General features: G+C 40.0%; 1 protein-coding gene across 3 annotated transcripts in view; it reads left to right on the top strand.

The window, feature by feature from the left end:
- Window positions 1–15903, top strand: part of SLIT3 (slit guidance ligand 3) — a 525031-nt gene that overhangs the window by 271296 nt on the left and 237832 nt on the right. For all 3 annotated transcript variants that reach the window (XM_064161620.1, XM_064161622.1, XM_064161621.1), the window contains exon 6: window positions 8748–8819. In XM_064161620.1, the coding sequence (XP_064017690.1) occupies window positions 8748–8819 (72 nt within the window). The remainder of the gene's footprint in view (window positions 1–8747; window positions 8820–15903) is intronic.

The following is a 15903-nucleotide window of genomic DNA, read 5'->3' as shown; positions in this document are numbered from 1 at the left end:
GAGTCATTTCTTTCTACTGATGTCAGTGCTTCACTCCTGCCTCTTTGAGGTGTATGTTTTTCCTACTAAATAATTTTAGTGCCTATGTGTTGGAATCTCACTTGGTTGGAGAACAGTGTAATAGAAACACCCTGGCAGAATTCAGTATTGTGTAGGACTAACGCCACATTGGGATTACTCTTTGTCACTGATCCTGTTGCAAATGTGGAGTAGTGCTGGATAATTCCACAGTAAAAAAAAAAATCTATCTAGATGAATCTCTCTTAAATACACTGTAAGAATGGCACATGCTGTCTCTCTGCTGGCAGGCAGAGCTCACCACATGCTGTAAGACTTAGAGGAATTTGCATAAAGTGCAATATCTTATGTGTATGACTTTTAAGCTGGGGAGAGGGGGTGTTCATTGTCTTCCCACACCCGGCTAGAGTACTTGGTCTAGTCACATACACCCTCTCATTGTGTGTTATTGTCCCCTTGATAGTAAGAATTACATTGATACCATTTTGTAAAGCACTGAAACTCAACATTAAATGCTGCTACTCAAGAAGACTTACTGTTATGTATCTGTCAGAAGCTTAACTTATTTCTAGAGTGGTGCTTCGCTGGAAGCATTTCCTCTGAGACCTCTGTCAGTTACTTTACAATTTCTGCTCCTGGACATATCCAAAGTTTAATATGATTTTTGCACATAGGTTCCCAAAGACAAAACAGATACTGCATTCTGAGGTAAAACACTGATCTGCCTCGAGATAGGTGGCTTTAAAATAAGAGTCTCCTAAATGTTGCCTGATCACTGTTTGATTGGCATTCTGGAAATGGCAAAAGTCATAAAGACAAATATTGCTATTAATTGGGCACTGACTCAGATTAGTTTTACAGTTCATTTAAAAGGATATGAAAATATTTACTGATTTTGTAAGAGATACTCTGGTATTTTTTTTTTTATGATTTTGTATTGTGTTGACAGCCAAATGTTGTAGCACTGTGTCTCATTTAGTGAAACAAAGTGGGACTTGTTGTTGGTGTTATTGTTTGACATAAGAATTTGTTTTAAACCTCATCTCAAGTGTGCGCAAATTTGTATCCTCTCTTCTTTAAAACATACAGAAAGATTTCAGCATCTACTGAGTGATGCCTGTCAAGGGTTCTGTCGAGACAGAAATCATGAATCTGTAAGAGTCCATTCATGTCAGATCATTTTAAGTTTTTCTTAAGAGATGGTTTCTAATTTGGCCTTGGAGAAGGTAGAAGATGATGCCAAACTAATGACCTACTGCTGAGGTCTTTTTCCTCCTTGATTGCTTAGTGGAGAGCCTTCCCAGTCTTCAGCCTCAGCCTCTGTTAGGTACCCTGTTTTCACAATGAAGATGCATGTATGTGACTTGGGTTAATTAAACTGTGTGAAGGTTTGAGTGAATGTTGAAGTAAAGATGTATAGAGTTAGTGGCTATCACCTCACAGTAAAAGTAGATCAACAAAGAACTTGTAGTGTTTATCTTCTGGGAGCTTAGCAGCAGTAGTGCGTGACTGTGTGAAAGCAGAGAGGACTGTTTTAATTGGAATTTTTGAGCCAAATTCTTTTCTTTAACACAAACAAAGCTAGAGAGAGTTTCTCATCGGCTTCCCAGAGCATGAATTTATAGTCAGCTGTACTATATTTAGCAAAAGCACCATCACCTTGCATTGTTCAGGGTCCAAAACATCTGTAGGACATGCTCATGTTTTAGGTCAGCTGCTGTCAACATCTAGACTTTTATTGCAGTGGTAGCAGGAAGAAATTATTTTCCTTTCAGAAAATCAGAAGTGATGCCAAGTTTCCACAGAGTAATGCTATTCAGTGCTATTGTTCTTAAGCTCTTGCCTTGTAGCCCATCGGCAACAAGACTTGCCCATTTTTCCCATTAGAAAGAGAGCTCTAACTGCTGCTTTCTGGTAAACACAGTTTTTTACACTGACCACACAGAACGGGAGAAGCTGAAGTCACTGTGTAAGGCTCCTCATGAGTAGAGAGGAGTAAGTGTCATACGTGCCACAGCTTTTCCCACCTGGAATATGATAAATACCCTGCATTTATCTTGCATATTTACAAGGCTCAAAGTTACTGAATTGACCTCAGTAGTGAACTCAGTTATTTGTTTACCTATGGACCAAAAAATTCCAATACTGATCAATTCTGGAAACACCAGAGCAGTAGCCCCTAGACAGGAATAGTGTTTAGCTGTTGAAAATGTTACATATTAATTTTAACCATTAAAAACCTGCCACTCTTTTTTGGCAAATCAGGAAAAAATCTTCTGTCTTCAATGTAAGCCAATGCTGGTTTAATTTCATACAAAGACATCCTAAAAATACGGTTGAATATATTTGCAGACTCTCTTTTGATCCAATTTCTTAATACACCCCAGGATCCCATTGGCCTTCTTGGCCACAAGGGCACGCTGCTGTGCCGTGGGTAACTTGTTATCCACCAGGGCTCCCAAATCCCTCTCCACTGGGTTGCTCTCTAGCAGATCACCTCCCAGCCTGTACTGATGCAGTTTATTATTCCTTCCCAGGTGCAGGACTCTGCACTTGTCCTTGTTGAACCTCATTTGGTTCCTCTGTGCCCAGCTGTCCAGTCTGTCCAGGTCTCACTGGATGGTCACACAGCCTTCAGCTGTATCAGCCGAACCTCCCAGTTTGGTGTCATCAGCAAACTTGCTTAGCAGACCCTGTCTGTCTGTCTGTCCCCATATCAATGTCATTGATAAAGATGTTGACCAGGACTGGACCCAGCACTGAGCCCTGGGGAACTCCACTGGTTGCAGCTCTCCGGCTGGACCTAGCACCATTGATCACCACTATTTGAAGTCTTGTAACCAGTTCCTTGGTTACCCTGTCTTGTAACCAGTTCCTAATCCGATTCACTGCCTGCTCTTCCATCCCACATTTCCTGAGCTTGCTCCCTTCCTTGAAGGGGCACTGTATTGATGGAAGAGAAGACTTTGTAACAAATGGATGGAAATCTGTGCTGCAGCCATTCTGCTGCTGCTTTCATCCTTGTTGTGTTGTGCCACACGTGAGGTTAGGCAGGGTTTGAGGTATTTTTGTGGACTGCAACTGAAACACTGGGAGACAACAAGGCTTCTTTGGGAATGTCAAACCTTCAGTTAAAAGATAAAGTGACAGCGAATATTAATATTCCATGCTGGGATCACTACAGATACAATTGAGTTAACTTTTTTTTTTTCTCTATGAATTTCTTTGGTCTTTCTCTTTGTGTGTTTCCCCAGTCTTGCAGACTCTTCCCTTACTAAGCATTGGTCCCTTTGCCTGCTCTCTTCACTGGCTATAGAAGTTACTTTCCCTCCAGCTCTTGCTTTATGAGAAAGCTGACTCATGTCATTCTTCACTTCACCAACTCGCTTGTCTTTTACTCTGTATTACTTGGAGATTCCTATTCTCTTTGGATTATGCTCACTAATTTCCCCCATCTGTTACTCTTTAACTCATTAATTGTGTTATTTAATTCAGTCAAACATTGTAGGATAGAGTTTATGTGTAACATGCTGTACAAATGAATACTAATTCTAATGAGACAAATTGCACTGACCAGACGGTATTGAGTATGTGACATTTTGCAGAGTAGTTCAGTCTGGTTTTAGTCCAGTTGTAAAGAGTTCTTGGGCTGAAGTTAGTCACTAATTTTTAGTAGTGCACAAAACCTCAAGGTCTTTTTATTTTCTTTTATTTTGCTAAATGCATTAAGACTAAAATGTGTTTAACCCAGAAATCTTATTTGGCAAAATACAATATGGATCAACCAATTCCCACTAAGTTGCTCAGTTGCTCCGTTCTGTAGTTGGAGTGAAGCTATCATGCAAAATACTTGTTTCTCAGCATTGGTGGCACCTGACACTTTCTTAAAATCATCATTCAAACCTTTCCATTATTTTATTTTGCAATGCAAGCAAACAACATAGCTTTCAAGTATTATTGTGTCAGGAAGAGATGATGGGAAACAATTGCACTTCCAAACCCCACATGCAGTTGCATCAACCAGTGTTTGTTTTACGGTTTTGTATTTGCTGCTACAGAAAGACTTGTGTGTGAGCTCTCCTTTCTCTTATGCCTAGAAGCAATTCAGTAGCAGATAATCTGGAAGGTAATTGAAGGAATCAAGTTAGTTATTCAGGGGGTTTTGTTCACATTAGCTGAACCTTGGTTCTGTGTGTTAATGGTTGACTCTAAACTTTCAGTTTTATTATGGGATCACTATACAGTAACATAGCAAGAATCAGCCACGTGGCTGTGAAGCACTAGCTCTTGATGACTAGTTCTTCTCTTTGCATTAATTTCTTTGACATTAAAAACAAATCTGCTCCTTTACAGGTTAACGCTGAATGGTGATGTCTCTTTTAGCCCATTTGAGCAGGAGAAATAATACAAGAGTAGTGTTTAACCCCATGAAACACTTCTTAATCAAGGTCCTTTTCAGGTAGTTCTTTGTTTAAAAGAAAAAAAAGAAGAACTTTAAGAGTCTAGTCTTTAAAACTTCAAAAGACTTCTAAAAGTCTATTATTCATTTCAGAAGAACTGGAAAGTAATTGGTAAATGCTCAAAGAGTTTGGGATTTTGGTTTTTGTTTGGTTTGGTTTGGTTTGAAAAGGGAGACAGCCTAAGAGTAATGCTGCTCATTATTTAGTTTTCATATATCTGATTTTCAGTACCACTGTAACTTTGCAAGTTACATTAGAGTCGATGTTTTAATGTTTTAGATATGTATTTCAAATGATGACTCTTATGAATGTTCATAAGATCTGTGTTCCCATTGACTGATTTATGTTCTGTCATTGGCAGAATAAAAAACAAATTAAAAGTCCTAATGTACTTTATTGCTCTGTTAGTTGAAATTTCACTTCAGATGCAATAACCAACCTTAAAGCAGGCATCTAAACCCAGCATTATAGCAAAAACACTTAGGAAATGTCAGCAGTTTTGGTGTTGGGTTTTTTTTTCCTTTCCAATCATTTTATCAGTAAGGCTCTTGCAATTCGCATTTGAAGATCAGAGAAAACAATATTAGACTTGCAGAGGGAGTTAATTTGTGTCCAAAGTGTTTTAGTTAAATTAGAAACTAAAAAAAAATCCACTGTTTTGTGGGTTAGACCAATGTTGTGGTCTGCTCTGCTGTGAGAGCATGTGAGCCACAGCTGCTGGTTTTTGTTAGCTCCTGCATCTCTGATCTATGCAAAAGTCAAGTCAGTTCTTTACTATCTCCATGGCTGTTTCCATGTCTGAGCTGAGAGCGCTGTTTCCTTAGGGGTGTTCACCACACGCTGCTGGCTGTGGAAGATGTTGCTCCAAAGTATCCAGTATCGTTGCCTGCTGTGCTTTTTGCCCCGTCAGTTGCTCTGTAGTCTGCTGCAGAGGCCTTTTCAAATGTGTTTCCATCAGGACCTCTGTATGAAAAAGGCTTGGGGACACATCCAAAAAGACCCTGCACTTTACTGAGACTGTGGCTGGTTGCAGTCTCTGCACCATCTGGACTGCTTGAAGGCTGTGTGGCAGGTTGAACTGGGTGAGACTTGCCTGTATTTGTCAAAATAACAGGAGGAATAATTGAATCTACCAGCATTGGTTTAGCACAACACGTCTGTTTTACAGGGATGCGAGTGAACGTGTTGCTGTTGTTGGGCTTGCTGCTTTCTGTACAGAGGAACCCTGGTGAAGGAGGGTGCTGCTGACACACTAGCACATTTTAGTTCATCCTTAGGTCAGCTGGTTTTGGTCAGGTCTCTAACATTGTCTGTCAGGGTTCAGATTTTTGCAAGTGCATGTTTCTCTTAACACTGGAATGTTCCAGATATCCTCCTTAGGATTTATCATGCACCTAGGCATTGGGCTGGTTTCACGGTACAGAAATAGGGGTTTGAAACCTCTAAGAAATAGGAAATGTGTTAATAATCATAATTTATTTTGATTCAGATCTATTGGTTGGGGTTTTTTTGTGGTTTGGGGGGTTTTGTTTGTTTGTTTGTTTGTTTTTTCTACAATACCACAGCCTTTTTTTCTGGGTTTCTTTGGGCTTTTTTGAGGGGTTTGGTTTGACCTCACATTAGTTTGTATGGTTTTCTGCAGTTACTATTAAAAACTAAGATTTATTTTACATATTGTCAATAAGAGCTTCCAATTATGTCTGTTATGAGAAGCAGGGAATGAAAAGCTGCAACTTAAACTGCGTAGACAAGTTGCTTGTTGCAGCCTTCTGCACTCAGGAAATTTTGTGAAGTGCACAGGCTGAGCCTGGTTGGTGCTTGCTTGATTAACACTACTTTGGCGCATTGTGAAGATGAGGAGATGGACAATATTCCTAACCATCTCCAGAAGGGATGATTATGATTGTGAAAAGGCAGTTATGGAAAATGAAGTATGCGTTGGTGCGTTTCCTTCCATGCTGCGTCACTAATGCTGTGCAGGCTGTCAGTCCTTCAGACCACTAGAGATATTCATGAAATCAGGCTACAGTCCTGAAGATTTAGAGAGGCAGTTCTGTTAGCTGGAGGAGAGTGCCTAAATGGAAAATAAAATTAATACAATTTACAAGAAGATTGCCATAGAAAATGGTTGAATGTCCTACAGTCCCCTGGTTTTTGCCTGACTGCAAGTGGAAACTGAGCATAAAGACAAAGCAGAAATAAAATATATAAATAAGCCCCTTTAGCCCACAATAATATCACAAGCCAATACTTGAGTACCTAATTTATTTTTAAAATGTGGTTTGAAATGATACATAGTAAAATGCCAGAAAAATGCAGGTTGAGGTGTTGCTGGATTTAGTGTGGGTTTATCTGATCACACAATTCTGCTTTTTCAAGCCCCTTTTGTTGTGCTTTGCATATCTCTTGCTTTCAGATCTTACTAATTTTTGCCTTCTTAAGCCATTTTGTCATGCTTTTACCATTCACTGCAGCTCTGCTGTGCCTCACTGTCACACCACAGTGATTCCCTGTCATGAAATCATCCTTCAGCAGAGAACTTCCTTCTTATAGGTCTGAAATGCACTTTACTTTCAACTCTTCTCTGTCCGGGTTGCCTGATCATTTGTCTGGGTTGAAGGTCTGTCTTTAAAGAACTAACATTTTTTTGCTGGCAAAAGAAAGGGGAGGTGAAGGAAGGGTCAGGGTGTGGATCAGTGTTAAACAAATTGTGAAGGTCACAAAGAATTTTAATCTGGCTTGAAAAAGAGACTTGTATTCAGCAGCACATTTTTGTTTGTGATGGTCTGAATGGACAATTGTGGCTACTTTGAGAATTTGGTGTAGACTGCATGACTGGTATAAATTGGATTAGTCTCATGACAAGGACATAGCCCCTTTTTTTTTTTTCTATCTGCCTGATGGAAAGCAGAAGAAAGCCCTGTGTGACACATCTTGACCTGCAATGTCAATGTGGGCTTTTGTGACAGGCTCTGATTTCTGGCCTCTTATTTGATAAAGCCAGTTTGGTGGAGACTAGAAGGGAGGCTTGCTGCAACACAAAATGTACTTACAGAAAAGAGTATCTGATGGTGAGTACAGATGACTGCCATTCTGTCTCAGTAGTCATTAGCCAGAATTTCTCTCTGAAAGTGGGGCAAAGTCTTGAGCTTAACAGAGGGGTGAAGTCACACCAAAAGATGCACAGTGTAATGTCCTGTGCCATGGTGTCACCGTTTCTTTTCCTTCATCCAGATATCCCTGTGCCTTCCGTTTCCTTCACTCGTTTACATCTGACGTTTCTTTCCCACTCCATCTGCCTTCCTTTCATTTTCTTACACTTCTCTCTTCCCCTCTTTACCATAAAAAAGAGGTGAAATCACTCCCTTTTTCCCATACCAACAGGACACTAGTAAGGAAATAATTTTGAGTACTGTTTTTCCTTAGCCTGAAGACATCTTGATATCTGATTTTGTGCCTATTTCCCCTCTCATTCCCAATGCAACCCTTCCTGCCTCCATTTGTACTGGTAGAGGGTTGAGAACTTGGAGAATTCCAGTGGAAATATTATTAGTGCATCAAAGGAGAAGGAATTAGGTGCAGGTTGTGTAGCAGAATGCAGTACTAATTACTCTACCTGCACTCACAATGCAGGTATAATGATTTCAATTAAAACATTCTGTAATGTTTTCAGTACTAGAAAGGGAGTTTGAATTGTTGTGTTTAGGGTTTTCTTAAACAAGGTTACACTTCTGTCATTGGTAGACACTGCAGTGCGGTTTTCTTAGTGCAGTGGATCAAGATCTTTTCACTTTCAGTTTACAGGACTCTCAAGAGAATGATTGCCATGTTTTTCCTGAATATTAATTGCAAATAAGGGGCTGTAGTCTGAGCAGAAGTAGCTAAGTGTTTCTGCAGTCAGTAAACAAACAGGAGCATGGTGAGAAAATCACATCTACACTACAGGGTTGCAATTTCAAGGCATCAGACTTGGCTGCAAGTACTCCAACAGCGAATTGTGGCTTTGTGCCAGTGTCATGACCACATTTGAGTGATGTCTCCTGGAAGCTGTGTCATTTGTATCACGAATTCTGGTGGGTTTTGTTGGAGATTCATTTCAGCTTACGCCACAGACCTTTAGAGGAGATAAAGAAAATTGAAAACATCATGTGGTGTAACAAATCCAGAAGCATCTACTTCTCCAAGCGTGTAGACATTCCATTATCTCATGCAGATTTGAGAAATGTGTTCTTTTTGTTAAAAAGGTTTTTTTTCTCTTCCTTTATGCAGAGACCTGAGTGAAAACCAGATAAAAGGAATCCCTAGAAAGGCCTTTCGAGGAATCGTTGATGTGAAGAACTTGTAAGTGACAACTTCATTAATATTTGTGGTGAAAAACATTCTCCCTAGGTTCCATCTGGCCGTTACTGTTTGTTTGAGTGCCGCATGGTTAGCTCTGTGCAGCACAGAAGGGAGCTGTGGAGCCTGCTGTCTGTAGGGTATTGTCAAGGGCCTCACATGCTACTTTGATCCCCATGTACACTCTGCAACACACACGGGAAAGCTTTGAGCAAAGAAAAAAAGCACAGCCAAAGGCTTTGCCCCTCTGCAATACTGCCCTGCAAAATCCAGTAAAATCACAGTCTGAGGCTTCAAAGCAAGATATGCATAGGAAAAGGACTGGTAGAGTTCGGGGATGAAACTGAAATATTTCTGTTAGATTAAATTTTCTGTCTCACTGCTTGGGTGGGAAATAAATATGGCAAAACATGGCACTCTGGCATAGTAGCTGAGTACAAATATCAGTAAGTGAAAAGATAATGTGGGAAATTAACTGTGCATACTTTAACAGTTTGTATTGAATATTAAAATGATTTCTTAAAGCCATTGAAAGAGAAAAGTAGGTTGTGCTGCTTGTGCAATGAAACTGGTCTGTCCTAGGCATATTCTATAACATACAGTCTGAAGGATGTCTACACAGATTTTCAGTTCTCTCTTTTTAGTGCTGCAGGAGGCTCTCACCTGTTACGTAGCAGAAATGCATTTTTGGGCGCACACGCACACTAGCACACCAGTGGCATTAGTGTCAGCACAAGGTGAATTGGAAAAGGAAATAACAGCCAGCATGTTGGCAGTCAGGATTTCCTGACAAAACTTGCAGCCACTCTCACAACCATTTCAGAGCCATTAGTGTTTCCACACCCACAGCTGAAACCTGATAGCCCACCATGATAAATATTGGAACTGGAGCATAAATACTGGGGATTTTTTTTGTTTTGTTTATTTAGTAGAAGAGTCAGCTGAAGGAGATCTAAAAAGAAGCACTTTTTTACAGTCAGTTTTGCAACATACCTGTGCTGTTTTCATTTCTTGTCCCAGTGAATAACCTCTCTAGGGTCCAGACTAGGTTTTTTTTAACGTAGGCAGCATGGAAACTGTTAAGAGCAATCATCATGACTCAGAGCAGGACATCTGCATCCAAGGGCAAAGTACAATTCTCGGACTTTCTCTGAATATCACATCCCTGGTGTGTGGCAAAGAGTATCACATCACTGGGATTTGTGCAAGGGAGATAGTACTGAAAAAGACCAAAGCAGGATTACCCCCAGCTGGGAAACAGCCACAGGAACAACCCTCTGAGATGCCCCCTGCTGTCTCTGAGCACTGTGCAAGGTTTCTTTGGAAACTTTGTCTTAGACAGAATGGGGGAACGGACTTCCACGCGTTGTACATTTACAGCTGTTTCTGCAGGCATTCAGCATCCTAAGCTTGTGTTTCTTCAATGATTTGTTACTTGCTCTGTGTATAGTCAGCAGCGAGTTAAGCTTTTCAGGTATGAAAGCTTTTTTTACCTGAATGTGAGCCTGAGAAAGTACATCTTGAGGAACCAGTTAAAGCCATCTAAGCCTGTGTGAAGGTCTAATTTTTAAGACACAGGAAGATAGTACAGAATACAGTTTATAGTGGAAAGAAGCTTGTGCATTTTAGATGGAAGTGTGGCTTTTTTGTCTTCTCGGCATGAACTTTACTTGCATTCTGTGATGTAGAGGAACAGTAGATGGTGTTTTGTTTCAGAAAATCTCACTTTTCCAGATATAATTCACTGTTAGTTGTCTGACTTCATTTGAAATAGCAAAGTTTGCATTCAGAGTTGATTTCACCTCTGGCAAGCTGTCAGAAAAATCAGTGGTGTTCTTAGATTTATGCACCCAGTTTCAGTGAGGAAGGAGCCAGGGTCTCACCTTCACATAAGCCAAAATAAAGGGACAGATGGCTGGAGTGCTTACGGGAACTCTGTAAATGTTGAAATCTTAAGTTGTAACAAGAAATTGTGGTTGACGAGTTAGTCAACATCTATTATTTGATGTAAAAGACACATTCTCAGGAGTGCTTCCCCATAGCCATAGTTTCTTGTCTTTCAGGAATATTGAAAGTTATGACGGCATCATAAAATAATTCTGTGTGGAAGTGACCTCTGGAGGTCATCCAGTCCAAAAGAACTCAACTTCTCATCAGGAGTGCAAAGCTTAGTAGTCTAACTAATAGATTTGCTGATGTCAGCCACAAGTACTGATTATTTAGATAAGTAGCAGGAGAAGCAGATTTCTCACTCAAACCTGTAGTCAGGTTTTGTTGAATTGTGTACCCAGGGTTGTGCATTAGATCAGATGACTTGCTTCCAGACACAGACTAGTGCCCTGTTAGCTACTGAGAAAAAAGTGAAAAAATCTTTAGCCACCTTGCAGCTGGAAATACATTAACATTTCTGCAGCAATAAGGGTGTGATGCAAGCTGAACCAAGTTAATATTTAAAGCTCTTAAAGCTTTAAGCAGTAAGTTTAAACATGCCAATTTCCCATTCTCAGTCTGCATTTGGCAGTCACATCACTCCCTTGTGAGTCCCAGAAATGACCATGCCAGTAAGCAGGAATGTTCAGGCACCTAGAGGAAGAGAATGAGTCTTTGCCTCTTGGTGTCCTTCAGCTGTTCATGCACCTGCCCTGCCTAGTGCCTGGTGACACATACGCACTAACGTGCTAGCAGCGGGGTTGGCCGTTTCTATGGTTATCTTTTTATTGTGTTATCTCAGAGTTCTTCCACCTTATAAAACATGGGTTTGAGGGATCTTGGAGACTCTTAAACATAAGAAATAAAATTACATATTCTCCCACACCACCCGACTCTTTCCAATTTATCTTTAAAATTCATGTAGGGAAAGGCTGACATGGAATTGTCTCTGTTTTCATGGCTTGACATTTCACATGGCCTTAAACTCTTCCAGTTCCTACATTAAGTGTCCAAATGTCATGGCAAAAGTAGTAACTCTGTAGATATCATAATAGGGACACAGTGAGTGCTAGACCATCTGAAAGTCTCCAGATTAGTGCTGTTTTTAACAGCAGCCTGGAAAGCTTCCCTCAGGAAAAAAATGCAGAGAAGTTGATGCAACAGACTAAGCCAGAGCATGAATTCCTTTCGGACCTAAGGTTAGAAATACATAGCCTAAGGGCTTCACATGAATTACAGTGGGTCCCATTTGGAAACTGTGAGACTTGCCCTGTCTCAGCATGACCGTTGCAGTAAGCAACACAAAGTGGAAGGCTGTGTCCAGTTGGAGCATACTTGTATGAAAATAAAAAGATTTCTTGAACTCGAGAGGGGAGGTGCTGCTGCATGTGCTAAGCAGTCAGGGTCTGGTGATGTCCCTCAGGCACCAGGACTTCAGAATCTGATACTGATGATATTTTAGTTGGTTGTTTTTTTTTTTTTTAAAGTGTTATAGAAATAGCAGCATTTGAGGATATTTTTCACCATACCTTTCTTTTTAAATGCTAAAAGCTTTCTATCTCTTGTCATTCTCCCAGCAGAGCAGTGAGCCCAGAAAAAAATGAGCTCACATAAGAGCCATGCTAAGCAAGAGCTTTTAAAGGTCGGGAAGGCAATGTTTTTGCATAAGACAAAGCCAAAGCAGAGGCTGGCAAGATAAGGCTTTAAAACTTCCAAGTAGAGGAAATTTTGTTGTATGAATTATTTTCACATGAAGTGTTTTCTGCTATTTTACTATAAAATCAAAGGAAGAATCTACACACAAAATTAGTAAGTTATTTCCAATGAAAATACAGAAATTCAGCTTTTAGAGAGCTTCAAGAATGCATCATGTCTGTTATCAAGAGTGAACTGACATGGGTATTTGGCATAAGCTGACACTTAGAACATGTTGTAGAATAGATGCATAAATGCTACCCCGTGGTCCTAAAAGAGTTGAAGAAGAAAGGGCAAGAGAGGGCCAGCTTGCAGTGTGCACCTGTATTCAATTTCTGTTACTTATTACTGAGAGAACAGGAAATGTTTCTTGCAGGAATCTAGCCTCAAGTAAGCACATTTATTTCAAGAATTAAAGTATATGGATTTGGGTCTTGTTGAGCTTTGGGCTAACTCAGCACTGTCAGCCTTGGCCTTCCACCATAAAAATACAGAGAGATGCCTCTTGGATTTCTGCACATTTACCCCACTCATATCATAACTTGGCATCCAGATGAGTGTTTCTCTGGTGAGGCATTTCTCCAGTTTCTATTGAATGAGCCTGCACAGCCCAGCTTATTGAGGGCAGCCAGATTCCCAGAAGAGAAATATGTAGAGGTTAACTCAAAGAAGGCTCTCGTAACAGCAGCCACCATTCTTTTAAGTTGTGGCTTTTGGTTCTTTGCAGTATGCTCCTACCTCTTCTCTCACTGTACTCTCTTCAGGACTGTGAAGCTGAGCATAACCAGTCAAGCTGCCTGAGGTCTGCACAGCATAGTAGTAATGTGATTCTAGGGAGACATGATATTGGGGCTTGTGTTGCAGAGACTGTTCTCCCATAAGAAGTGCCCAGGACAGATTTCCGAGAACTGCTGCCCTGTATCTTTTTACCATCTCTTGATAGAAGTTTATTCCTTTGTTTTGCAGTAAAGAAAAACCAGTAGCCCACGACTTACCAGCAAGCAGAGATGTGTCTGAGACTAACACACTTGTGTGTTTCCCTAAGCTTTTGCTTCTCTGTCATCGGTTCCTATCTTGCACCCTTCAGCCTGAAAGAAAAGTTACTTCTGTAAGCAGTAAGAGTGCAAATGTGCATCTCATGTACATGGAGTGCACAGACATGGTCTCAGCATCTATGTCAATGCAGCCTCCATGACTCAGATCAAGGAGCAAGTCCTGGTGACAGGCCTTAAGTGATAGGAACTGACCAATGTCCATGCTATCTGTAGGGTTTCATCTCTGCTGTACACGGTCCTCTCTTCCACATCAAGATCTTCTGGCCAAGGAAACAAAATGATTCACTGGAAGAAAAACATGAATACATATGCAGTGTAGATGTATGGGGGAATGAAGAGCAGCAGGGTGGGGGGAGGAGCCAACCTGACAAGGTAGACACCCCATTTGAACACCACACAAAGCCAGAACCACATAAAATTACAGTTATTGCTGCTTCTGTAAGACGCTGGTGCAATGTCTTGGTTTTTGATTCACTGGAACTTAGTTCTGTACACATTCAGCTTCTGTCTGTTTTATTTTGTAGGCTTTGATTGTAAGATAGAACTTTGTAGCATTAGGATCCAGAAAAACACAAGCTAACAGGTTCATCTGTCATTATAATAGTCTCATTGCATTCTGTCTAAATATTTCTCAGCCTCACCGTAAGATAATAGCTCACATTACCAGACCTGCGAGCTACTTTCCATGCATCCCGGGGCCACTTAGGAAATTGTCCGTAATATCCTTCTTTATAGCCCTAAAGGTTCCTTTGGAGGAAGAAATTAAGCATTTAGATCTTTAAAAATGCAGGAATACATCAGCACATATGTGACATTTAACACTTTTGTAAGTCAGTTCACATTTATTTTCCTGGTGGTTACATTAGCTATGCAATATGAAAAATCAGAGCTGTGCCAGCACTGTGAAATATTTTTGTGACTATTAGTTTCAGTTTCTTATTTGTTAAATGGCTTTTCCTGGAAGAAACTCTTACTTTTTCTACGTCTATCTACTATTAGCATCGATCCATGTGACTTTTACAGAAATTAAACATCTAGATTGCACACTCCGGTTCTGGAAAAAGCTGAACTTGCTTTTTACATTGAAAGGTATTTTGCATTCACCTACACAAAGTATAAAAATGTGCCTCTTTCTTTTTTATCCATCACAACCAGCACTGCAGAGCATATTTGTAAGTTTTACCATTCAGCCATAGAATAAAAATAATTAACAATATCTGTGAAGTGAAAGTATTGGACAAACCCCAGGAAATAATGATTGATTTGTGCATAGCCATTTCACTAGCAGAAATAAAGCAAGTGATTGTGAATTATTGGCTACACAGAAATATGCAGTATATCCTACTGAAATGTTAGAGTAGAAAACCTGACTCCTCTAGTCTGGGTTCTCAAGGGAATCTGTTATCTGGAGGCCTCTGAAATTCCTGGCCTTAATGCCTTGACATTTGTATACAGTATTCAGTGGTACTAGTGCAGTTTGCAGTAAAATAAAACAAAAGAAGATAAACACTTGGGCAGATTTTCCACTCACTTGGTGTAAAATCTGAAGCAGGTCTACCGAACTCAGTGGTTGACCTCAAATAAAAGCAATGAGATGGCTGTAGGAGAATTGGTTATCACATATTGGCTTCTGTACTTGCTTATGTATCTTTCAGTAGGCTGGACAACGTGTGTCTGTGTTTGATGATGTGCATGAAAGGCATAGTATATGTTAAATATAAATACAGGAGAACTTAAAGAAAGGATAACTTTCTGTTATGGAACAGATTTCAGATTTCTTTGATCTCAGCTGGTAGTTTGAGTGTTTTCAGAGCTGGCAAAAGAGGTCAGAGGTATTGAAAGAGTCAGCTATTTGAAAGTACTCGTTAGGGACAAGCCTTTTGCACTCTTTGTTTGGGGGCAGATCATATTGCTATAACCTTAAAATTGTGTAAATAATTTTCCCTCTCCTTCTCCATAAATTCACACTGCACTCAATGTATTCTTACAGTGTATTCCTTTCTGTTTCTTGTAATTGGTATTCATTGTGATAGTGACCATAATGAATTCAAGAGGGATCTCCATGGCCATCACATTTGTTTTCCTAGAAATTCCACAGTAATGCAGCATTATTATGACATTAAAATAACACATTATCAATTTAGCACCTTCTACAGAGAAACATCACCTGCAGCATAAGTTAATTTTATGAATATATTAGTTTGAGCTTTTGCCATCTGTTCTACCCCTTGCCATAAATGCAAAAGGCAGATATTTCACAATTGACTCATTAAAAAGATATGATTGATTGAAATGCACATGCATGTTCCCTATACAATACAGAACACGTTTAAGGTGAGATATGCAAAACTAACCAAGCAGAGCAAATGTTTTATGATACAGTGATGTTTATTTCTTCTTCAGCTGGC

The sequence above is a fragment of the Pogoniulus pusillus genome, chromosome 22 (assembly GCF_015220805.1).
Source record: "Pogoniulus pusillus isolate bPogPus1 chromosome 22, bPogPus1.pri, whole genome shotgun sequence".
NCBI classification, from domain to species: domain Eukaryota; kingdom Metazoa; phylum Chordata; class Aves; order Piciformes; family Lybiidae; genus Pogoniulus; species Pogoniulus pusillus.
This window is presented reverse-complemented; position numbering and strand designations above follow the sequence as displayed.